Source organism: Poromitra crassiceps (assembly GCF_964638095.1).
Source record: "Poromitra crassiceps genome assembly, chromosome: 15".
NCBI lineage: Eukaryota > Metazoa > Chordata > Actinopteri > Beryciformes > Melamphaidae > Poromitra > Poromitra crassiceps.
This window is the reverse complement of record NC_139634.1, coordinates 13426633-13452985: the sequence shown is the minus strand read 5'-3', so window position 1 is coordinate 13452985 and position 26353 is coordinate 13426633. Positions and strand designations below refer to the sequence as shown.

The window sequence follows — 26353 nt, the reverse complement described above, 5'->3', positions numbered from 1 at the left end:
AATTTTTATTATTGCTTCTTCTTCATGGCACAAATAATAGAAAGAAACAATACATCATGTTATTCGTACTATTATGTTCTCTTTTTGCCATGCAAGCTTTACTACAGTACTGCATCTAGAATTAGCTTATATTACACAGAACAAAACAAAAATAACCAAGCAGGTTTAGGTCTGATTAGCCAACACAGTGCCAGACTAACGACTACGGCTGTTTTTACAGGGGTTTAGTGAGTAGATACAAAAGGGATTATTGGTGTCAATATTATATCATCATACAAAATAATGGTAATGATAGTAATAGCATTAAAAAAAGAAACACATTCTCAGGGCGTCACAGATATAATGAAACAAAGGGGGCCAAACGTGTTTGTTTGAAATAATTTAAACATTTCTGACATTCATTCCTTCAGGTGTATATATCTATGTATATATTTATATATTTATATTTGTATAGAAGTAGTGCTTTATTTAGAAATAAAACTGACAAACACAAAAAGGACTGCATTCTCTGAATGCTGTGCAAATAACATTTCTTTACATCAAACCCCATCCTCCTTTACCATCGCTACACGCGCCAAACTGTTTACAAGCATAGACACACACGCGCGATCTCTTTCTCATACAGACATACACGTAGCATTGTTTTCAACCCATCCTCATTGACTGACAGAGGCCTGCGGTCAGTATGTAATCGGTGTGACTGACAGCTTCTCCCACCCTAGCCTCTTTAATCCTAGCAGGGACACCCCGCTCCCAGCCAGGGCAACAACATGACTGATTTGTCTACCGGCCTACAGAAAACTCACCCACTGCTCACCTGCCAAATCTCAGTTAGACTCGACATCACACGCCTCCCTCTACACTCCTGTCTGACACAAGGTGTCATGGCTTCTAGGAAGAAGAATGAAGACACAAACAGGCGGCATGCTGCAACTGTGCTGGAACTCACACTGGACCGTGCAGCCATGAGAATAGAAGACTGTCAAGACTGTTCTCTGATCAAGCTGTCAAGAGCTGAAAAATACTCCTACTGACTGAAGATATCTGGCCGTGGGAAGAAAAAGGCCCAAACGACCCAGATGGCGAAGTCTTACAGAGCAGCAGTTTGAATGTTTTGTGTTCATCTGAACAAGTTCTATGTAATAAAGATATTTTTTGCATTTAAAAAAAAAAGGGAGACTGTCAGACTGGATGGAGGGATTCTATGAGAGAGAAAGAACGAGACTCCTCTTTAACATCTGCGTTTCCCTCGTCTCGCTTGCCACACTGTCTCGCTCAGGAGTTTCCCTAACCTCGCCGACTCAGCACTGACCGGCAGTCAGCGGCGAGCGCTTCCTTCCAGCTGTCCTCGAAACCGTCGGAAAAGATCCACCGGTAAAATATCAGGACCAACACCGGAAAAAAACAAAACACCGGAGGATCACAATACTTCCACGTGAGCGATTGAAGCATGAGAAAAGTTATTTTCCGTTTATGAGACACAGTTCGGCAACTTAGCCGAACGAGACAGCCGTTAGAGATACAATCAAACATCGATCATCGACCGCCAAGAGCCGCTGATGAAGACTTTGGCCATGCAGGTTTTCAGTGGTGTTTAGGATACTGCACATTTAACCATAAGAAGCACCTGTTGTACCCTCAGTAAGCCCTCAGCACCTCCCACACACTACTCAGCACCTGAACACCTCCCACACACTACTCAGCACCTGAACACCTCCCACACACTACTCAGCACCTGAACTCGCAAACAAACAACAGAAGCAAAGAACAAAATCAAATAAAACAGTCATCCTTCCCACAACTACTGCAGTTTTCCCAAATGATTCCTGTTGGGGGCGGAGCAACAGTGCAGCAGTAGTGCCAAGCAAACGCAACAGCAATGACTACATCTGTTTATAATGCTGATCTGAGTCCAGGACTCTGTTTCCCATGAGCGTCCCTCTGGCCAACGCTGCCTTCATGTGCTGTCGGAAATATCATAATGGCAAGTAGAAAGCACACGAACGAAATGGTAACTGGAAACGTTGGGCTTTCTATGACACCCAACGTTCCTTTCCATCCAACAGTCCATTCTGCTATCGTTTCTGATAAAAAGCACTTGATTGTGTAACAACTTGTATTTATGACTTACAAAGTCAGAAGTCAGAGCTTACGAGGAGCACCTGAAGGCAGCACGAGCGCTTCATATCCATGTTCCACTAGAAAGCCTCAGTGTTAAGAGGCTCATGGGAAATTGAGTCCAGCCTTATTGCAGAGAATTAGGGAGGGAGAATACAGGAAATACTACAGTTTGCCAACCTAGTATAGGCTTCACTGACAAATCTCTACAATAGAAAGAAAACCAACCAAAGAATAGAAACACGACAAAATCAAGAAATAAAAAAAATCTGAACCAGTCCTGAACTGATTAAATCCATCAGTTTCCTTTCAGAACGAATCAAAGGTCAAACAGTGAATATCATCGCATTGACAGCATTACAAGGATCTTTCTCTCTTTTCCCTTGAAACAAGTTACTCTTTTTCATTCAAGAAAAAACATGGACATAGTAGTGTCTCACAAACAAACATATGTATATATCGATTGAACAAGAATACATACACATAAACGCTTCTTTTTTGTTGTCTTTTTTTTTTTAAACCTTGCGAGTTAATCTTAAAATCAGTCAGAAGGTGAAGCGTCCGGACGTGAGGATGTCGAATGGAGTTCAGTGAATTAACGACGCTCTGAAAGTCCGACAGATTAAAATCGCCGGTCGCCTCGGGAAAAGGGGAAACCCGGCTCGACCAATCTCGTCTGTTGTAGAAGGAAGGGGATGCAGGACTTTCCACACAGTGCGACGTCCATGAAAAAAACGAAACAATTCAGTTAGAATGAAGAAACTGTCAGTCCTCAAAGTTGTCCTATAAGATTCCTCAGCATGAGGGAGAAAAACAACAACACTGGAACAGCATCCATAAATAAGATTGACGACAAAAGAAAAAGTTCTGTGAGACAAAAAAAAAGTCAAATTTTTCTTTCAATGGAAGAGTATGAGACATGTAAAGACAAGTGCAAAGTGTTGAGTGTAGTTGGTGGGAGGATGACGATGAAGAAGACTACGATGATTCCTCTTCAGATGCAGTGGCCTTATTCGTTAGCGACTGCCGCGGTTTTCGATGATGGCCAGGCAGCGGTGAGATTGGTTGCGGCCGCTGCCACTCCGGAAGAGAGCTCTGGGGATTGGGTGGTTGTGGGGAAATTGGGGCGGGGTCGAGTGATGTAATGCATAGCCAGGGGTAATGCTGCGTTCGTGTCACACGGGAAAGGCGGTAGATAATACACTTCCTACTTGGAAACTGGGGGGTTTTGGCGATGGATCACCAACACTGCAAAATACCCGCACTCAAGTGTAGGGAACGATGCATTTGTTTCAAATAAAACGATTTTGAAAAAACAACTACAAAAAACAAGTCATTTTGTGATACCATGTTAAAAATGCCACGGCTACTTGCTGGACTTTTCACTTTGTCATTGTTTGGTTTGCTGGAAAAGCGTGAATTCAAAACGCACACGTGTAAAATATGAAACGAACCAATAACAAAACCGACATCTACGAAAAACTTCAATCATGGCATTGTGACGGCTTCAAAATTAATTTAAAACCATTACTTTTAAGCAACAAGTCATTCTGATCGTGTTTCCCATACAACATGAACGCAGCATTACGAGCGGTGGTCATGATGTCACATGGCGGAGGACTTCCTGGATGGGGTGTGTCCTGTACAGATAATGAATCTCACTGGCTGGCGGTTTTCCTAGGCGGGCCGACCCTTCCGGCTGTAATGACGTCCGACCGGCTGAAGGACTTCCTGGATGGGCGGGTCCTCAGAGTTGTAATGATATCTGATAGGGGGAGAGGTGCGGGGGGGTGGGTCTAGATGGACTTGGAGGAATCCTGTTTGCTGATAAGGACTTCCAGGAGGCGGAGCTTGGACTTGATCCTCTTGTACTCCCTGTACTCCTCCAGCATCGGCACCCGGTCCTCCTTCTGAACATTTCTGCAGGAGAGAGGAGGGAGACAGAGAAAATGAGTTTTTATATTAAATTGATCTCACCTGGAAGAAACATGTGTGTGATTTCCTCCAGACACCCTGGTCAACATTCCAGCAGAAATGACCTACTGTATTTTGAGTGAACTCTGATTCCTTACAGCAGTTTCAGTCCCGTCTGGATCGACAGCTGGTGTTTCACGCAATTACTGACTGGCGCACCCTATTTACAAGTGACATTATGTGACACATTTGCACAGGTTGCGATTATTGTGGACAATATTTTGCGATTTGCGATATAATAAATGGTATCTAGGGATGTGCCGGTATGAGTTTTTGACGGTATGATAACCTTGGGACAAAAATTTCACGGTATCGTGCAGACGTGCAGACTTAATCGAGGCACCCTGAAGGCGTCATGTGTAGGCTGACTAGCTAGGAGCCTGGAGGTGCTGCTGCAGCTGCAATAGTGTTTTCTCTGCTCTCAACTCGGGATGCAACGATTCTAAATTTTGATGTGCGATTATAGTCTGAGAAAAAAAAAACACGATTATCACGGTTTCACGATTATTATTATAGACGTATATAAATCACATGAGCATTCTTTAAATAGAGGTTTTATTGTATTTCCCCCACAATTTTAACAGTTGCTGCCTTTCGGAAGACAAATAATACAGTAACCAAAATTAGGGATGGACGATATGGATTTTTACAGCTGATACGCTAACCGATAAATATTCTCCTCGGGCCGATAACCGATACGGTAAACCGATGCTTATTTCACATTTTTGTTATGGTAGGCTACAGACTGGCTACTACTGGGACACATGCAGCTGCCTGTGTTTGGTGCACCGGCTAAATAGTCCGTGCTGAAACGAAGCGAGAGAGACAGGTTCCTCTCGTTCCAGCGCAGTTTGCGCCGCACAGGAGTTTAAACTGACGTACTGTTGTGACAACAAAACACTCAGTGTAGCGGAGCCTCTGCGGTTATATAACCGTGACGTTTTAAATCGCGGTTAATAGTCAAACCGATTAACCGGTCCACCTACCTGCCGTTATGCTGATAGAAATCTTCTTCAAACTCTCTGATGGTCTTCCTCAGCTTCTTCTTCTCCGCTCTGGCCTTCCACAGCTGTTCCAGCAGCTCTGGCCTGGTACATGAGGAACCGAGTCGTTAACACTACTAATAGAACATTCAGCTCAAAGGGGAAATACACCCCAAATCCATTTGATGACACCCCATTGCACTGTACTCAGTGTACTGTATACATCAGCTTCATCCAGTTTGGCTGGGCTTTAGATATCAAACATGTTCTGAATCCTGACTGTAGTAGCAAGACACTTTTAGGCGTCATGCAGGAATCATTTTGGTCTTGAAGCAGAGTTTAAGAAACACTTAAAAAAAAGCTGTGACATCATCATCTCTGAGGTACAAAGGAGCGGATGTGAGTTGCTGTGAGCAGGAAGGATCATGGTCACGTGATGTGGCCTGGATGTACTTAAGTCCTCAGCTGATAACAGATTAGAGACGCATGTGTGAGTGTGTGTGTGAGTGTGTGCATTAACTCAGGCTGTAAGTGCATGTGTGAGTGTGTGAGTGTGTGCATTAACTCAGGCTGTAACGCATGTGTGAGTGTGTGAGTGTGTGTGTGTGTGTGAGTGTGTGTGAGTGTGTGTGTGTGTGTGTGTGTGTGAGTGTGTGTGTGTGAGTGTGTGTGTGTGTGAGTGTGTGTGTGAGTGTGTGTGAGTGTGTGAGTGAGTGTGTGCATTAACTCAGGCTGTAAGTGCAGTGACGTGTTAACAAGATGACATTCTTAACGGATCACTCCAGTGTTGTACTTTTTGTTTGTGCCGATCGTCCACACAGTCAGTATAGTTGGAGGTATCAGGATTTGATCGTCTAGGTTGCACACAGTCAGTATAGTTGGATCGTCTAGGTTGCACACAGTCAGTATAGTTGGAGGTATCAGGTGCACACAGTCAGTATAGTTGGATCGTCTAGGTTGCACACAGTCAGTATAGTTGGAGGTATCAGGTGCACACAGTCAGTATAGTTGGAGGTATGAGGATTTGATGGTCTAGGTTGCACAGTCAGTATAGTTGGAGGTATCAGGATTTGATCGTCTAGGTTGCACAGTCAGTATAGTTGGAGGTATCAGGATTTGATTGTCTAGGTTGCACAGTCAGTATAGTTGGAGGTATGAGGATTTGATTGTCTAGGTTGCACACAGTCAGTATAGTTGGAGGTATCAGGATTTGATGGTCTAGGTTGCACACAGTCAGTATAGTTGGAGGTATCAGGATTTGATCGTCTAGGTTGCACACAGTCAGTATAGTTGGAGGTATCAGGATTTGATCGTTTAGGTTGCACACAGTCAGTATAGTTGGATCGTCTAGGTTGCACACAGTCAGTATAGTTGGAGGTATCAGGTGCACACAGTCAGTATAGTTGGATCGTCTAGGTTGCACACAGTCAGTATAGTTGGAGGTATCAGGTGCACACAGTCAGTATAGTTGGATCGTCTAGGTTGCACACAGTCAGTATAGTTGGAGGTATCAGGTGCACACAGTCAGTATAGTTGGAGGTATGAGGATTTGATGGTCTAGGTTGCACAGTCAGTATAGTTGGAGGTATCAGGATTTGATGGTCTAGGTTGCACAGTCAGTATAGTTGGAGGTATCAGGATTTGATCGTCTAGGTTGCACAGTCAGTATAGTTGGAGGTATCAGGATTTGATGGTCTAGGTTGCACACAGTCAGTATAGTTGGAGGTATCAGGATTTGATCGTCTAGGTTGCACAGTCAGTATAGTTGGAGGTATCAGGATTTGATCGTCTAGGTTGCACACAGTCAGTATAGTTGGAGGTATCAGGATTTGATCGTCTAGGTTGCACACAGTCAGTATAGTTGGAGGTATCAGGATTTGATCGTCTAGGTTGCACACAGTCAGTATAGTTGGAGGTATCAGGATTTGATCGTCTAGGTTGCACACAGTCAGTATAGTTGGAGGTATCAGGATTTGATCGTCTAGGTTGCACACAGTCAGTATAGTTGGAGGTATCAGGATTTGATCGTCTAGGTTGCACACAGTCAGTATAGTTGGAGGTATCAGGATTTGATCGTCTAGGTTGCACACAGTCAGTATAGTTGGAGGTATCAGGATTTGATCGTCTAGGTTGCACACAGTCAGTATAGTTGGAGGTATCAGGATTTGATCGTCTAGGTTGCACACAGTCAGTATAGTTGGAGGTATCAGGATTTGGTTTTCCTCCCTTCAGCATTCAAACGGTCTTGTAAGTCTCGTAAAGCCATTCGCCCTCAAACTGTCGCTCAAACCTCGAAGCTCCTCCCCTACCTCCGTCTGAAGTCCCCCAGGCAGGACTATCTACCCGGAAAACAGATACGGGCAGACGTGCCGTGTATTTCTGTTTTCTTTTGTTTGTTTCTGGCTTCATCTGAGGTAAATAGATCAATAAAATAGTTTTGAATTATACCTAGGCTGCAAACTCAGCCTAGGGATAATTCTGCGTGGGCTCGCCTGTCCTGCAGCTCGCCAAGCTGGCCCTGCAGCTCGCAGCTCGGCCACTGCTCGGCCGGTGCGCACACAATGTCTCCCTCTCTCTCTCCCTCACTCTCCCTCAGTCTCTCTAATGACTTTGTGTGTGTGTGTGTGTGTGTGAGTGAATTTATGACATCACTGATGTCATCAGTGGGATTTATGTAATTGTATTTATGTGTAGTAAATAGGCTATAACTCTAAATGATACCGGTATTCTCCTTTAAGAGGATGCTATCTATCTGTGATACTGATCCACTCTGTGTGTGTGTGTGTGTGTGTGTGTGTGTGTGTGTCTGTCTGTCTGTGTGTGTTCTCACATCGACGAGGCATTGGAGCTGGACAGCCTCAGGTCCAGGGCCAGTTTCCCTGAGCCCTCCTCCAGCTTGGCTCTCATGGGCCCGCCCGTCTGGCTGTCTGGCTGGTTCTGGCTCCTCATTGGCCCGTCAAAGGCCATGATGACCTCTGAACTCTGCACCTCGCCCCCACTGCTCTCCTCCTCCTCCCCCTCCCCCTTCCTCTCCTCCTCTCGGCTCTCCTCCTCTCCTCCGGGTTTCCCCGCCTCCTCCTCCTCCTCTTCCTTGATCTCATCGCAGAAATGGGACGTTTCCCCCTCGATGATTGGCTGCAGGATCTGGCTCCGCCTCTTACTGGAGGGGGACACCTGGGAGAGGGAGGACAGGTTATTATTGAGAGAAAGCTGTGTCTGTGTGTTTAATATGCATTTAAACAGAGTGATACTAACCAGAGTAAATGTGTTGGTATCTTGTGTATAGTTGCTATTTGTGTGTGGTATAAACATTATATAAGGTGTGTGGTTATAATGTCCTTTCAGTGAGTGTTCCTGTGTGTGTGTGTGTGTGTGTGTGTGTGTGTGTGTGTGTGTGTGTGTGTGTGTGTGTGTGTGTGTGTGTGTGTGTGTGTGTGTGTGTGTGTGTGTGCGCGTGTGCGTGTTGTATACGTACAACAATAGGTGTGATGCTGACTCTAGTGAGCATCTGTTTCACCAATCTGTAGCGATCATAAAGAGGCTTCACCACCAGACGCTCCTCTCTGGTCACCTGGGAAACAGCAAGAGATGAGGGAGAGAGGGGAGAGAGAGAGAGAGAGAGAGAGAGAGAGAGTTAGAACAGGTTTGAATGGGGGATTACAAGGGGATTTGTAGCATAAATGACCATAAAAATGTATACTTTAGTATCCCTTGGGTATCTTAAATCAATGGTCACTAACCACTTAACTTCTATTTGCACTTGTTTTAATTGATTTGTTTTATTAATTTATTCTTTTGATATCTTGCATATTTTATTACCTGTCCTATATACTTGTCTTAATCGATTTTTCTTTATCAACTGTACTTATACACTTGTTTAATTGCTTGTTTTCTTTTGTCTTGTATCTTTGATCATTTATATACATCATTGTAAATTAGGGCCAGCCCTCAATGATTTCTTTGAGTTTAAGTGAAGGTAATATAAATGACAACGATACTAACTGGGATCAAAGGCAGGTGGTGGAGACTTACGGGTCGACCATGCAGGCCTTCGTAGTGCAGCAGGTTCTTCTGAAGGACCGTCTTCTCAGTGGACAACTGCTCCTTGGTCATTTTCTACATACACAGAGAGTAGTAATCGAACCCTTTCTGAACTCTTCTGCTCTCTATCCTAACAACTTGTGCAGCTGGCATGTAACAATGTGGTACAACGCACAGTAGTGACATGTAACAAGTGTACAGTCGCACAGTAGTGACATGTAACAATGTACAGTTGCACAGTAGTGACTTGTGCCAAAGTCAATGTAGAGCTGACAATTTATGACATGACGAATATGACAAAACACTGTCAATGCCAATCTTGCGATTCAAAGTCGGGTCCGGATCCAGTCTCAGTGTAATCTCGCTTGCCAGACTATCTCCGTTTGGCGCTGTACCAGCACACTCTGGTCTAGCCTACTGGGGAAAAAAGCCTCTGTTTATCTTTACAACCATCCAGCGAAAGTAGCAAGCAGGCCTGCTTTATTGCACGATCCAAATCTTTGTCAAAACTCGACATTTTAGGTTGCTAGCTAGCATTGTTTCACAGCGGCTGAGGCATTTGAGAGCGACACGCAGGGAGCGGAAAGGGATTTGCCTTCATTCCGACTGAAATGGTCGGAGCCAATGGGAGAGCTTATCCCTGCAGCCTGCTTCCAGTGAGTCAGACTAGTCTCAGTGTGAAGTCAAACAGAACCGTGGGACTAACCTTGATGTCATCGGGCCAGCCGTCCTCTTGCCTTTTCCCTTTGACGCGGCGCTGGATCAGATCCAGTGTATCCTCCCTGGTGGGACGTTGACCTTTGACCTCGCCCGCCGCGTCGTGGGCGCCGCTGTGGTCCAGCGTGGAGCCGAAGCTCTTGGGCAGAGTGTTGCTGCGGGGACGGGCCTGCGGGCCCAGCTCGTGTTTGGCATCTGGAGAGGGAAAGAACGAGGGAGCGAGGGAGCGATGAGGAGAGATGGAGGAAACAATAAGAGACAGCGGGACGGGGATAGAGGATGAGAACGAAAGGGGGAAAGTGTTTAGAGGAAGAGAGAGAGGGGAGGAAGGGGGGGAAATAGACGAAGCGAGAGACAAACTTGAGTCTGACATTGTCCCAAAACATCCGCCAACGGATGGCCAGGAGTCTGATGGACAGCTGCCATGGTGAAGATGAGCCAATAACAATGCATGGAGGGAGGGAACATGCCCAGAGAGCGAGCACACACACACACACACACACACACACACACACACACACACACACACACACACACACACACACACACACACACACACAAACACACTGCACGAAAACACAACCACAACACCACCACCCACAAAGTCAAACTCTAAACACAGTAAACACAACATATTCTCCTAACAGTGGTCGGTTGAAAAATAGAGTTTTAATAATGATGAAGAGCCAGAGGAAGTCTGACGGTCGCAGTCCTAGAAATACTAGAATAGACAATGACATCCCTTCTGCTAGTGGCTGTAATAGTTGGTAGATGAGGTATCACTTTACTCTGCAATGATCTTATTCCAGTGTCATTACCCGCCCTGTGCAAAAGCACACATCAAAAAATATTTCATATATATCCATATTTCACCTGAATTTTTCTCTCCCCTTTATTTACTGTGAAGCACATTGAATTGCATTCGATGTATGAAGGGTGCTATATAAACAAAGTGTTCTTATTATATTGTGACGTTATTCCTTTTCACTACGTACTTAAAGAGCCCTTTTAAGCACTGCATTTGCCAAGGTGAATATACATATTAGAATAAGGTCATTGTGAATGAGTGATCAGTTGGTAAAGTGTTACCGTCACAGTAAGGTAGCGTATACGTGTTCTACTTACTGAGGGCTTGGTACTTACTGAGGTGATACTGTCTAGAGCACAGGCCTGAGTGGGGGAGGTGCGGGGGGGTGAGTGTGTGATGGGGGGGTGGGCAGGTGGAGGAGGAGGAGGAGGGGAAATGGGGAGCGTGGTGGCGTCTGTATGAATGGAGCAAAGCCTGGTGCCTCAGCGTGCTTCTGGGGAAAAGATGGTGCTGGCGTCCTGGTTGGCCGATCGGTCAATCAATCAATCGGCGGGTGGGCGGGAGGAGGAGGGAGGAAGGAGGAGAGCGGGTGCTCGCGTTATTGTTGTTTTTTAATTTGTTTGTTTTGAAACAGAGAGAGAGAGAGCAGAGATAGAGAGAGAGAGCAGAGAGAGAGAGAGAGAGCAGAGAGAGAGAGAGAGCAGAGAGAGAGAGGCCACTGCGTTCTCCGTAAAGGAGAGAGACCGTCACCTCACATATGGAGAGGGCGAGCTAATGGAACAGGGTTTGTTCAGTATGCACATTATAAGTCGCACAACAGAGTGCACAGTTTAAATCTCCTATATCATATTTCACATTCTGTTGAAATCTCGGAGACATGCACCAGCCGACTGGCTGTTTGGGCAAAAAGGGGCGACTAAAGATCACAGGCTGGGGGGAAAAGAAAAAGAAAATCACGCACAAATTTCCATAACATTTCCCACTTGCAAAAACAAAACTTTAAATTCCTGGAACCCTTCGAAGACCTCAGACGCCCGGATAACAGGAAGTAATATTATGCAACGTTTTACCTTGCTGAACGCACCCCTAAGGCAATAAACGTGGGTTCACAAGGACGCACCAGCACAGTGAAGGGTGGGAGCCTCGCGCGCGCGCGCATGTGTGTGTGTGTGTGTTATACCAGCACGCATGCAATGTTGGTGCTTTGACAAAGGTCAAAGGTTTGGAGTGGGGAGAGTCAAGCTGTCCAACATGGAACAGGATGGCACACAGGCACTCTAACCTGGACACACAAGCGCGCACACACACACACACACACACACGGTCTCTCCCTCTCATACACACTCACACAGGATACACACATACAGAGTGCGCCTACCTTTCATCTGCTTGCGGATCTTGGTGAGGTCAGTCATCCACTTGAGGACTTTGGGGTTAGCTGCCTTGTCTCCATGAGAGGGCTGGAGAGAAGAGAGGAGGGGAGGGTGGGGGTAGAGAAGAGAGGGGCTTTTCAGTGAAGAGGTCGACCAATCCTCAGTAGAGGACCAGTAGGAGGTGCTCTTCTCCTGTGTTCCTGTGAGTGACCACCATCCTTCAGATCACCCAGGTGGGTGCTACACATCGGTGGTGGATGAGTTGAGTTCCCCCCCCCCCTTGATATGTGAAGCGCTTTGAGTGCCTAGAAAGGCGCTATATAAATCTAATCAATTATTATTAATTATAATCAATTGTGAAAATATATTAGCCAAGCAAAGCTCCTCTGACCGTAATGTTGAACACTGCTATTATGAGCTAGTGTAAAGTGAAAGCACTAAACATGGATGGATAGATAATAGAATGCTGTGAGCTAGAAAAAGAGATAATATATACATATACGTATATACTGTGTGTGTGTGTGTGTGTGTGTTTGTGTGTGTGTGTGTATATATATATATATATATATTCTTTACCTTGTAGTTCCTCTCCTTCTCAAACTGCTCTTCAAACTGCTTGATCTTCTTCTTGAGGTGCTGCAGCTTCTTGGTGAGCTGGTGGTGAGCTGAATCTCCTCCTCTCATCGCCTCTTTGGAGCCACATGATGCTCGCCGCGGCCTGCAGGGGGCAGCAGAGGGTACACCCCATGTGAATCACCCGATAAGCCTCAAAAGAAAATACTATTTACAGCCACTTAAACTGAAGGCATGCAAAGAAGAAAGAACATCACACAACATTTACTACATAAATAGCCTAGATGATGTGCAGAGTGTGCATTGTTTTCACATTATAAGGTCTGCAGAAGGCCATATATACAGTACATATGAACAGAAAGCATCTACACGTGTCTTGTAAAAATGATTAACCTTATCAAATATATTTGGATTTCTTTTGACTCCCCGGTACTAAAACCTAAAAGATGGCAAGTTACCAAAATGCAATGAACAAGTTACTTGTGAGTTCATGTGACTTTTGTTTACAAGTCCTGGTTTGGTTGTAACTGGACAGTGTGAACCAAACCAAGTACAAAAATGCGTGAAAGTAAAAGTTTTGATGTGGTTGAACCAAAGGAAACACACTGCAGGTTTGATATAGGGCTGAGCGTTACGGCCTCAACATTTAAAAGATTCTTCCACAACACATCCAATCTATGATTTTAGTCTTTCAATAACTACAACAGACAGACTTTCTTCTTCAACTACTTTCAGATTTCAATGTATGTCATCATTTGAAAGCTTACAATCAGCACCTTCTTCTGCTATATATATATATACACAGACACACACACACACAGACACACACAGACACACACAGACACAGACACACACACACACACACACACACACACACACACCTACCTTGGGCTACTTGTTACCCAAAACACCAGTCCCTGTCACAGTGTCACAATTTGACTTAATTGATCAAATCGATTTATCGCCCGGCTCTAGTCCGATCACACCCTTAAACACATGAGCGGGGTCACCTCCCCCTTACCTCTGGGCTTTGGTGGGGGAGGTGGCGTCGGGGTCCTGCTGGAGGAAGCGCTGGGCGCCGTGTGCTCCAAAGTCCAGGAAGCGTCGGGCCAAAAGGTGAGGGTGGGCCCGGGAGGAGGAGGGGGAGGCGTCCTGCCCCTCCTCACCCCCCTCCTCCTCCTCCCCCTCCTCCGGGGGCAGCAGAGAGACCATGCGGCCAGCCAGGGGTGACAGCTGAGCCTCCCCTCCCTCGCTGTCATGCTGCCACGACTTGTAGGCCCGGACGGGGTCTGGAGGAGGAGAGAGAGAGAGAGAGAGAGAGAGAGAGAGAGAGAGAGAGAGAGAGAGAGAGAGAGAGAGAGAAGAGGGACAGGGGAGAGAAAAGAGAACTTGAATCACCACCATCACTGCCATGCATGTGTGGTAAGCACATATGAATGAGACACACACACGACTTTCAGACCAACGAGCACTGTTGGACCAGAGTCATTTGACCCATGTTCAACCCTTCCGTCAATTCACACCAAGTCAGTCAACACGGGTTAATCCCTGGTGAGGACACTTCAGATAGGACCCGCGGGTCACAACCCGGGAGAAACACAGAACATTTAGCATCGGCTATTAGCATAACAAATAGAAACTCGGGTGGTGCCATTCATATTGCATTGAACCCTGGTCAGAGCCTGGTCTAACCCACCTCTCGAGGTGGGTCACCAACCCGGGTCAGGCAACCCCGTTCATACCCCAAATCCCCAAAACCCCTTGGGATAACCCTGGTTGGACCCGTGGTGTGAAAGGGGTTAACACACACACACACACACACACACACACACACACACACACACACACAGACAAGCAGCAAGTTGTCTGGGAGGGGGGCTAAGGCATTCAGCAACACACTCAGTCTCTTCGTCTGTATCCCTCTGACTCCCTCTTAGCCTGATTAACAGCATCATGGCCGTCAGCACTATGCTAACAAGCTGAGTCGGGGGAAGGGGGGAGGGAGGAGGGAGGGGTGGAAGAAAGAGAGAGCGAGGGAAGATTCAAGAAGATAGAGATGGAGAACGAGAAAGGGGCGTGGCCTAGAGAGGGAGACGAGAGAGAGAGAGAAGTTGGAAAAATGTATTCAGAGAAAAGAGGAGTGGCTTGATGATTCTTCCCCACGATCCTATATGAGGGAGATGGATGATAGATAGATAGATATATAGCTAATAGATAGATAGATAGATAGATAGATAGATAGATAGATAGATAGATACAGTAGATACTGTAGATAGATAGATAGGTGGATGGGAGGGTAGATGTCACGTAGTACTTACCTGGGCCGTCCTTTTGCAGGTGCATGCATGAGAAGTCTATGGGGGGAGGGTGGAGATGGGAGGGGGGTGATGCTGTTCAAATGGAGGAAGACAGGGGGAAGAGAAGGAGAAGAGAGAGAGATAGAGAGAATAGAGGAGAAGACTTGCTGTGAGGTCCAAGTGAATCATTCCTAACAACTCCACTCATCAGCTTTCATTCACTGTGTGCGGGTGTGTTGGCTCCAGGGTGGGAATTACACAGAGGCCATCAGGCCATGGCCTCCGTTGCCCCTCCCTCTGGCCATGATGCCCTGAGATCTCTAAGGCCACCTTGGCAGTGCCCTGCTAGCAGCCTGCTACTGTCAGTTGCTTTAAAAGCATCAGTGGTCTCAGTTTAATGTAGCTGCCCTGTGCAAAGGATGTGTGATTGGATCATTTTAACACACATTTCATTAAAATCACTCTTCATGATGTCAATAGAGCAATGGCCTTTGTGCCCTGGCACGTGGCCTTGTGCCCTAAAATGATGAAATTCCCACCCTGGTTGGCTCTATTTGAAAACTAGATATTCAACAGAGTTGAACAGTTTTCTTCCAACAATCTCAGACAATACAGTTTGATGAATACACATGTCGCTGGGATAACACAAAAACTAATATAACACACAGATCATTTTGAATGTATAATGTGTCATACTAGCAGCCTGGAAGTCTATTTTGGTGTAATTTCCCTTTAGTCCTTTATATCCCTCACGCCTCATTAGTAAAGTAATAGTTGCTTATGAGTGAAGACTATACTTAAGTATTAATTAAAAGTCTGAATTTATTACTAGATGAAATATTGATGACCTGTTAGCCTTAATATACTCTATTCAAGGACATTAATATTCTTTTTCAAGATAATCAGAAAATAATTGGTCCTTTATTAATTGCCTTAGGCTATTATTAGCCTTTAAATGCAGAAACAAATCTGTCCTCAACATATGTCAATATATTGACAGTATTGACAGTATTGCGGGTGAAATAATATCAACATTAGACTGTAAGTTTAACTCTATCTCTTTTTCAGTTACCCAAAAACACAGGGGCTTCCAATAGTTAATATACTACTAACTAACTAACTAACTAACTAACTAACTAACTAACTAACTAACTAACTAACTAACTATTTTTATTGTGAAGCCAAATAAATCTTCCAGCTCACACCAGGAAAGGAAACTTATTTTTATTTGTTTTTAAATGTAACCAAATAAGAATAAGTGTCCGTCCTATCCTGGTGTGCGCTGGAAGATCTATTTTGCTTCATTTTGATTCATGCAGGACAGAAGCACTGCTGTGCACAGGGCATCCTCAGCTGTTTGTATTGGATGTATCGATGTATGTATCTGAAACTATTTTCACATTATTTTTGTAGATGCTGGGATGAATGGGGGGTATCTACCTTCCCACTGGTTGTCGGGGAAGAGCTGGAGGTGGGGGGTGTGGCCAGTATTCTGTTGGCATGGTGACAGGTGGTTCCTGTTGTTCTCACTGCTGGTGTTGGCGTTCTGATCACACTGGCACGGCCCAGAGTCCTGCAGGAGGGAGGAAGAGAGAGAGACAGAGGACAGAAGGGACAAAGGAGGGACAAAAAGGAAGAGACAGACAGGCAAAAATAAGCGTAAGACAGAATCTACAGTTCTGCCATTTTAGTAGCTTCCTTTAGTCATGCTACTACAGAATTGAAAAAAAGAACAAAATGTGTAATGTGAAATTTCGAGGATTAGAATTGCCAAATATTTCCACAGATCAGGTGCTTAAATCACTTTGCTGTGCTTCTAAACTTTTCAATTTCCAAGCAGGTGTGCTCCAATGATTTTTTTAAAAATATATAATCACAACTCTCTTTTAAGGGGAAAGAACAACAAGAAAGCATTGTACTTAGTTGTGGAAATATGTTGTAATTTATATGCACACATATTGCTACTTACACAGCTTAGGATGTCAGTCTGTTCCATGTTGTCACAGGGTTGGCTGTCCTGTCTACAAACACAGAGATAAGAAATATCAAATATACAACAACAATATGTCCTACAAGGGGACATCAATGTTCAACGTTTTCCTCACATACCCAGCACTGAGTTAGGTAGCTGCTGTGGTGCAGGCAAGTCTTGCAACATGTAATGTTTTGATTGGAGCTGATACTGCAGTGGCGTGTTTGTTTACTGCAGGTCAGCTGACTTTATACCTCAGGGACCTGGGCAGGCTTTGGCACCGTAGCACCCTTGATCATTTTTAACAACCAACAAAACAGTTGTGATTTTATAATCCTGCAGTCTTACTCAGGAGCCCATCTAAAACCTCCAGCAGAAGAAAAGCAGCACTGAGACTGTTGTTTACTGCACAAACAGCCCAATTTGCCCACAGGGATAATTCAAGATCAATCTTATACAAATAATTCGATTCCACTTATTCACGATGGCACTGCTTGCATAGTGGCTATCAAATTAATTTCTTCCCATGTTGAGCTGGCTTTATTGCATCTTATCCTCGTGATGAACTTTTGCTCTGGTGTGAAAAGGCTTTTTGGCTGACTCTGAACCATGTTCACAATTACGCTTCCCGTGCAACATTGACCACGGGGCATTAACGGACAATTAACTGGTTGTTACTAGGGATGTTCATCAATTATCGAAAATCGATAATCGATCGTTAAGGATTGGAATCGATCCTGTGGCATTTGGATCGATTTTTTAATTATTAAAAAAAAAAAAAAAAAAAAAATTTTTTTTTTTTTTTGACTAGGTTTGGGTGGAATTCGTTCCTCCTCGCCCCACTCCATTGCACAGCCGACTAACGTGAGGTGAAGCTTCATATAGTCTCTAGTTTTCTGGCTGGGCACGGGCCTTTGTGCCAACAAAACTGTTTTAAACATGGGAAATTCACACCGGCATGCGCCGGGGACAGCAGTGTTGGAGAGGAGACACATTGAAATAAAGAGTTCATTGAGGAGAACACGTTGTCTTTCGTATTTTCTGCCATAGGCATTCATTTTGTAAAAAAAAAAAAAAAAAAAAAAATTGAAAAAATTGAAAATTTTCTAAGTATTAATAAAATCGATGATCGATAATTGATCGTTAATATTCACCGATTATCGATTTTGGAAAATTTTCAAAATGAACATCCCTAGTTGTTACCGATCACAAGCTGGAGGCATGATATGACGAGAGTGTAAAGTGTACCAGTCTCTAGTGTCAATGAGTGTGTGTGTGTGTGTGTGTGTGTGTGTGAGTGAGAGAGAGCATGTGTGTGTGTGTGTGTGTGTGTGTGTGTGTGTGTGTGTGTGTGTGTGTGTGTGTGTGTGTGCGTGTGCGTGTGTGTGTGAGAGAGAGAGAGAGAACAAAGACCTGTTTCAGATGTAGTGTAAAAACAAGCCATGGTTGAGACAGCATGTGGAAGCGATTGGTAAACATGAGGTGTCACCTGATCTGATGTTCTATTACAGGGATAAAGTCCTCTCTCCACATTGCTGAAAACGACTAACATGCAGCTATCTAGCTAGTCTAATGAGACTAACATGCAGCTATCTAGCTAGTCTAATGAGACTAACATGCAGCTATCTAGCTAGTCTAATGAGACTAACATGCAGCTATCTAGCTAGTCTAATGAGACTAACATGCAGCTATCTAGCTAGTCTAATGAAGTCCATCTTTTCTTTTTTGAATTGAACTCTGAACCATTGGACTCAAATGAGCCTTGACCCAGTAACCTATCTTCTGTGTTCTTTCTGTCAGTTGAAACTGAACTAACTGGCACAACGCTTGGAAGCAAACAATAAAGAGCCAATCAATCAAACAGAGCTCACCTGGCAGTGTTGATGTTGTTCTCAGCGTCTATGAGGGCTTCGGTGTCCAGGTCCATTCCCAAGCTCTCCTCTAGGGCGGCGCCAGAGCCCACTGCATCCTGGGAGAAAGCATACCAACATCTCAAAGTCAGTTTTCCTGTTTCTAATGAATGAGAATAAGAAACAATAAAACAAAACAGACTAAAGCAAGGCAGTCTAGCAGCCGACTAGAATGAAATGCATCCCTAAATATGGAATCTGGTGTGAAGGGTGCATCCTTACTCTCTTTGCAAAGATAAAATATGGTATGGTATGGTATGGTATGGTGTTTATTCTTAATCCCCGAGGGGAAACATGGTTTGCCACCAGAGCGAGTACAGATACATTACAAACAAGAAACAGTAACATACAGCACAATAACAATAATACAGTAGAAAGAGAGAGAGCCTCACAATGCAGAGCTAGCAGTGTTCATTAAAGAATTTGACAGAAGCAGGAACAAAAGATCTTCTAAATCGCTCAGTAGAGCACCGAGGCATCAAAAGCATATTACTAAACAAACTGCGCAGGGCATTAAATACATTATACAAAGGATGGCCTTCAAAAGAAAGAATAGAGTTCAGTTTTCTCCTTGTTAATATATACTTTACAAAGTTTTTAGTTCCTACGTGAATTAAGGATTTGTTTTCTTTGTCTTTTTTAAACATTGCCTAAACATTCGCTTGGCTTCTAGTGGTAGCACTAATGGTGCAGTAGGGCTATAGTAGTAGCCATGGTAGATGGTCACATGACACACTCACACAACTGTCAAGCTAGAGAAAAGTATGTACAATGACAGTTCATCGTCTGGCATTATCACTCATTCTGTGTAAAAGAAAAAGAAAAGAATGCCTGATCGTAGTCAGATCACTCCCATATCTACAAAGCTTTATCCTGCAGCTATTCTACCTATTCTGCATTGATCTACTATGAGTGGATCTCCTGGTCTCAGATAAGAAGCTCACAGTCTAGGCTTGACACTAAAGGTGAGCGGGCTTCAAGGTTGTTAGACTCCAGGTGTAATGATTCTACTGCTGCAGTCATCCACAGGGAGGGGAGGGGCTATGATGACTATGTGTAAATAGGTCAGTGTGAACATACAACGTACGCATAGCAACAACACATCACCACCCTACGTGACATGGCCACCCTTTCTCTATGGATCAGCACCTTTCAGCTGACAACACAGAAAAGACATGGTGTCCCTACATGATCTGCTGATTTCAGTCAACACAGAAAAGACATGGTGTCCCTACACGGTCCGCTGATTTTGTGTGTGTGTGTTGTGGTGGTGCACAGGTGCTGCTGTCCTTCTTCAGACCCTGGGTAATCTATTTCAAGACATTGACCCAGTTTGATTTTGTTAGGAGGTGACAGAGAGGGTCCCCTCTTCCCCCCAGACACCCCCACTGAGTCGGTACTGAACCTCCCTGGGGCCCGAAGCAAAGTTCTGCTAAGGGCCCCTCCTACATGACCCGTGAGCCATGTGAAACATTTGTCAGTGCCACACTATCACACCTGAGACCCCAGTGCTCCCACTACAATCCTCCCTCCTTTCAAACAGTGTGGCCCATCTGTTGGTCTAACACTAAGTAGACCTATAAAGAACAGAATGAGGTATAAACAAACTATATTTTATTCACAATATTCATATAGAGGGAGGGGGGTTATGTTCTGACTGAATCTGTTTGTGTATGTATTTTGTATGTTATGTGTGTGTTTTTTTTGTGGTTTGTGGTTCTTACGTTTTTCTTCCTTTTAAATTATCAAATATTTTAGATAAATGAATGTCCAAGTGCAACAGGAACTGAGAAGGGACACAGATGTGGCTCTTCTTCTTTTGGACTGGTAGGTTTGATTATAGGCCGCATTATAAGCCGCAGTCTATATTGAGTGTCTTTAATATTGCGGTTTGTGTACGTTGAGTAAAACACCAAAGCAATAATAATAATAATCATAATAATCATAATAACAATAATGATAATAAAACAGTTTGTTAGTCCAATAATCTAATCTGCAAGGAAGTGATAGTGTGGGATGCATGAAGTCATCTTTTTTTATCACCATACGTTATTGACAGCAAATGGCAGCGTGTGTGTCAGTGTGTTCACTGACAGTTGTTTGTGTCCTTATGAGTGTTTCTCTGCATGGCCGCATTTGTAGGTCTGGGTGCATAAGCATGGGTGTGCGCGCACATGTGTGTGTGTGTGTGTGTCAGTGTGTGTGTCAGTGTGTGTGTGTGTGTGTGAGAGAGAGAGAGAAAGAGAAACAGGCAGGTCATTGTCTCTCCTTCATACCCCAGTAGAATTCCAGCTATTGTAGCAATCAGAGCAGAACAATGATAGACTGTGCTGATAATATCACACATTCAGCCTCCAATGGACTGATACACTGAGACAGGAAGGAGGTCAGCTATGGGAAATATGCTGCTAGTCCACACAATAACTGGTGTGTGTGTGTGTGTGTGTGTGTGTGTGTGTGTGTGTGTGTGTGTGTGTGTGTGTGTGTGTGTGTCTCACACTGACCTGTGTGTCTTTCTGGCTGGGCTGTGTATGCTGTTCAAGCTGTGTGAGTGGGGTCTCTCCGTCCGTGGAGCAGGGGCTGTCATCAGGGTCTGTTTGTTGCTCCTCGTCTCCATGGCAACCTTGGGCTGGAGGGTCACTGGGATCAACCCTGAGAAAACACACACATAACTACATTTAACTTAAACAGTTACAGTGCAGAAAACAAATACACAACACTGTATTGTCTGATAGTGCTGCTTGGTTAGCTTGGTTAGCTAACGTTAGCTGCTGCCTGCAAATGTTAACGTTACTACCGGTATAACGTTGCTATAATCAAACTGCTTCTTTACAATGAAACACAAACAACTGAATGTGAGCGGTAGGCTAATGTTACTCGTTTGAAATACAGTATGGCTGTTTGGCAGAGGGAGAAGACGAGAGCAATGAACTGGTAGCGTACTATTAGTTGGACGACGACGATGATGGTGTTGATGATGATGAAGGACAATTGTTGTAGTTTGTTCCAATCTGTACTCCACAATACTAGGCATGTTCAAAACTGCCTGTACCTACCTTCTTGTGTGTACTAAGTACTATGATACTGGTTTAAATAAGCAGTTTGATACTTTCCAATCTTTGCTGGGCAAAAAGAATTAAACGCCGGTCTCGTATAAATGCCGGGTCTGGAAACGATTTTTGGCAACTTAACGCCCGGGCATTTATTTGAAGTTTTACGGTAACACAATTTCTATCAAGTTAAAGTACAGATTGTCTGCTTCAAATTTAGGGTGTTTGTAACCGTACTGATTATAGATTACTGGTCTTCTTGTTCACAATCCCTTTTCTCAGAGTGCCAAAAGTTAGCTTTCCAACATTTCTAATTTAAATCCAGGGAAAGTTGACTGAGCACATATGTTTTCCAGCACCGCCTTGCTTTCACACCGACAAAGTTACGCACATTTAAAGCTGGCTGGAATCTGCCCAGTACAACCGCTCAAGCATAGAGCGTCCATAAAGCTTCCCATTTTAGCATTATACATGTCGTATAAAATGTGTTATTGTGTAATGGCTCCTCAAAGTCTGACACCCACAAATGTCAGCCAGCACCTGGAGATCTTATTTAGTCAAGGTGGCGTCCCTGTGGGGAGCGACGCGCTTGTATTCACGACCCGCAAGAGCAGCTGTTGCCTCCTCGACATGTATGCTCGTTAACATGGCCGCTGTCATCATGTTTACTGGGAACCTGAATCGTCTGGCTGGACACATGGCTTTGTGCACAATGTTCACTATGGCAAATATGTTTCTTTTAAAAATATCCAACGCCGCTTTGACCACGAAGGAATTTGCATCGCATGTTTCTACCAGGAGGCGCACACACGGAGGAAAAGTGGAATGCAACGGCTTGTTTTTGCGATTGTAAAGTTTTGCAGAGGGTATAAAAGTCATGCTGAGAGGTTCTATGTGGGTACTCTCACCCCTGGCTGTGGTAGTTTATATGTGTGTACTCTCACCCCTGGCTGTCGTAGTTTATACGTGTGTACTCTCACCCCTGGCTGTGGTAGTTTATATGTGTGTACTCTCACCCCTGGCTGTCGTAGTTTATGTGTGTGTACTCTCACCCCTGGCTGTTGTAGTTTATATGTGTGTACTCTCACCCCTGGCTGTCGTAGTTTATATGTGTGTACTCTCACCCCTGGCTGTTGTAGTTTATATGTGTGTACTCTCACCCCTGGCTGTCATAGTTTATGTGTGTGTACTCTCACCCCTGGCTGTCGTAGTTTATATGTGTGTACTCTCACCCCTGGCTGTCGTAGTTTATATGTGTGTACTCTCACCCCTGGCTGTTGTAGTTTATATGTGTGTACTCTCACCCCTGGCTGTCGTAGTTTATACGTGTGTACTCTCACCCCTGGCTGTGGTAGTTTATATGTGTGTACTCTCACCCCTGGCTGTCGTAGTTTATATGTGTGTACTCTCACCCCTGGCTGTCGTAGTTTATATGTGTGTACTCTCACCCCTGGCTGTGGTAGTTTATATGTGTGTACTCTCACCCCTGGCTGTCGTAGTTTATATGTGTGTACTCTCACCCCTGGCTGTTGTAGTTTATATGTGTGTACTCTCACCCCTGGCTGTCGTAGTTTATATGTGTGTACTCTCACCCCTGGCTGTCGTAGTTTATACGTGTGTACTCTCACCCCTGGCTGTGGTAGTTTATATGTGTGTACTCTCACCCCTGGCTGTTGTAGTTTATATGTGTGTACTCTCACCCCTGGCTGTCGTAGTTTATATGTGTGTACTCTCACCCCTGGCTGTCGTAGTTTATATGTGTGTACTCTCACCCCTGGCTGTGGTAGTTTATATGTGTGTACTCTCACCCCTGGCTGTTGTAGTTTATATGTGTGTACTCTCACCCCTGGCTGTGGTAGTTTATATGTGTGTACTCTCACCCCTGGCTGTTGTAGTTTATATGTGTGTACTCTCACCCCTGGCTGTTGTAGTTTATATGTGTGTACTCTCACCCCTGGCTGTCGTAGTTTATATGTGTGTACTCTCACCCCTGGCTGTCGTAGTTTATATGTGTGTACTCTCACCCCTGGCTGTGGTAGTTTATATGTGTGTACTCTCACCCCTGGCTGTTGTAGTTTATATGTGTGTACTCTCACCCCTGGCTGTGGTAGTTTATATGTGTGTACTCTCACCCCTGGCTGTCGTAGTTTATGTGTGTGTACTCTCACCCCTGGCTGTCGTAGTTTATATGTGTGTACTCTCACCCCTGGCTGTCGTAGTTGCTGAGGTCTTGGTCGATGGAGGTCTTAAAGTCAAAGAAGTGCTGCTCCACTGCAGCTCTGATGGTCCGTTCAATTATACTAGAGAAACACACACCAAAACAAAAACACGTTAACTTTGCAAATAGAGACGTAAACATGACCTGAAGCGTCTGGATGAAAGCACCTGTGCTAAAGCAGAAGAGAGAAGGAGGTTGACAGAGCTTGTATTACAGTGTGCTGTGTGGGACCATGCATTCGAGGTGCCTGCCTGGAAAAAGGCTGGCAGGCAGGTTGCCCCATTATGACCTTTGTTCCAGGAAGGAATCAGGGTTGACTGGTCACTTCCAGCCTGTGTATCAAAGAGTGTTTAATACTGAGTGATGATGCAGTCCACGTTTGAATGATGTTTAGTTCAATTGTAATGAGGCTAAACTGTAACATCAGTTTATCAGTGACTGTCTCTACATTTGACCAAAGTCTGAAGGTCCACCTGCGGTCACTGAGAACCTGTCACAGTGTTTTCTCTGTGTAATATTGAATGTTTAAATATGATAAAGTAACCTAAGATAAACATTTTTAGTACTGCCATGTGTATTATAACCATATTTGGGTTCAAAACATGGACTGATGAGGAACCAAAACTAAACAATGAACCCAAAGCACCACAGAATTGACAGTGGCAACACTGCTGAGTTAAATAGCATTCAATAAGCTTAGTCAACTAATTAATTCAGATCTCCGTGTCAACAATAAGGCTTATCAATGCCCAGTGATGGTGTAAATACAGGCTTCTGACATTATTGGAGGTTTGACTGTGTTTCCCTCTATGTGTGATGTTTAGGACTGGCCTCGAATATTCTCATCATTGGGGAGGTATTCCGTTTTCTATTTTGGGATTCTATTTTTGGAATTCGGATATCCACCCCCTCCCCCCACCCCAACAAAAATAATAATACAAAAAATATGGGATTTGTAGGCTGGCACTAGGACCCCGGGGACATCAGTAGTAGTGGGCTGGTCAACATAGAAATGCTTTGGCAGAGAGAAAAGCTTGAAATGTCATGTGTTTCTTTTCACTTACTTTCCCTAAATTGATTGATCAACTATTAATACTTTTCAAGACCACGCGGATACCATGTACTTGATTATAACTACGTCAATACGTTTACTGTAGAACTCACTTCTGTCAGTAATACAGTATTCTAATGGATAGGTTGTGATCTGGAGGCCCTCAAATGATCTCTATGTAAGGGTGCATTTGTTTTTGTTGTTCTTATATGAACATATCCCATATGATTATACTGATGGGAGAGGAGGAGAGGATCTGAGAAGGGCCTATAAAAGGAAAGAACAGGAGTCAAACTCTGTCCGTTTCTCTTCTGGACGCAATGATAAACTCTCTCTCGTAACGGGACAAGCCCCGTCTTTTATTGTCACACGAACACCACAACACATGCATGCGGCCACAACACACTCATGCTGACGGTGGCCGGTGAAAAGTGTCCTCTGCATTTAACCCATCCAGGCATGTCCTTTCCTCCGGGTGGCAGGCCAGGAGCAGTGGTCGCTTTCTCGTACAGCGCCCGGGGACCCACTTCGGATGTTGTCGTCACTGGTCGGATGACAATGACGATCTGATCTTCTGCATGTTTTTAGTGGGGGGGTTATATACGGAGGAACCCCCTGGGGGAGCACGGGGAGAACATGCAAACTCCACACAGAGAGAAAGGCCCTTACGACGAGATACCCCACCTGGGCAGTAGGCACTGAAGATATGGGGGGGAACACAACCACAGCGCCCACAGTGTCCCAGGCGAGAATCGAACTCAGGACCTTCTGACTGTGAGGCGACAGCGCTACCACTGAGCCACCGTGCCCCGTGATCTCAACAAGCTCTGCTGAGATTTTATTTCGCTTGCTTCAGTGTCTCTGGGCTTTGACTAGCTTTGACTAGAACATACTCTCTCTCTTCCACTCCCTCCAGTCTCTCTCCACAACTTCTCCTCTTCTGATAGATCCCCCTTTATCAGTCCCTCTCCCGTCTTCATATGTCTCTCTTTTATCATCTCCCCTGGGCTCAAGCTATTCATTCAGCTGTACCTCACTGTATGTAACAGCAACACCATACTGTGTGTGTGTGTGTGTGTGTGTGTGTGTGTGTGTGTGTGTGTGTGTGTGTGTGTGTGTGTGTGTGTGTGCGCGTGTGTGTGTGTGTGTGTGCGTGCGTGCATGCGTGTGTGAGATAATGTTCATACCAATTAAGGTGAACAATTTTAAATAGAACTCAACTCGTACATCATTGAGCTTAGCTTCACATGCATGTCCATTTAAGGCAA

General features: G+C 44.6%; 1 protein-coding gene across 2 annotated transcripts in view; it reads right to left on the bottom strand.

Moving 5' to 3' along the window:
• The window catches only part of fam13b (family with sequence similarity 13 member B), an 82273-nt gene continuing 55920 nt past the window's right edge, over window positions 1-26353 (bottom strand). Inside the window, exons 8-22 of one of the 2 annotated variants that reach the window (XM_083651389.1) lie at window positions 24021-24116; window positions 21271-21418; window positions 18728-18825; window positions 16854-16905; window positions 16325-16457; window positions 13609-13876; window positions 12591-12732; window positions 12020-12101; window positions 10977-11159; window positions 9823-10028; window positions 9108-9191; window positions 8551-8646; window positions 7906-8249; window positions 5079-5180; window positions 1-4038 (exon numbers count right to left, since the gene is read on the bottom strand). In XM_083651389.1, coding sequence (XP_083507515.1) covers window positions 3915-4038; window positions 5079-5180; window positions 7906-8249; window positions 8551-8646; window positions 9108-9191; window positions 9823-10028; window positions 10977-11159; window positions 12020-12101; window positions 12591-12732; window positions 13609-13876; window positions 16325-16457; window positions 16854-16905; window positions 18728-18825; window positions 21271-21418; window positions 24021-24116 — 2158 coding nt within the window. In that variant the 3' untranslated portion in view covers window positions 1-3914. The remainder of the gene's footprint in view (window positions 4039-5078; window positions 5181-7905; window positions 8250-8550; window positions 8647-9107; window positions 9192-9822; window positions 10029-10976; window positions 11160-12019; window positions 12102-12590; window positions 12733-13608; window positions 13877-16324; window positions 16458-16853; window positions 16906-18727; window positions 18826-21270; window positions 21419-24020; window positions 24117-26353) is intronic. The other variant, XM_083651390.1, reaches the window with a different exon arrangement.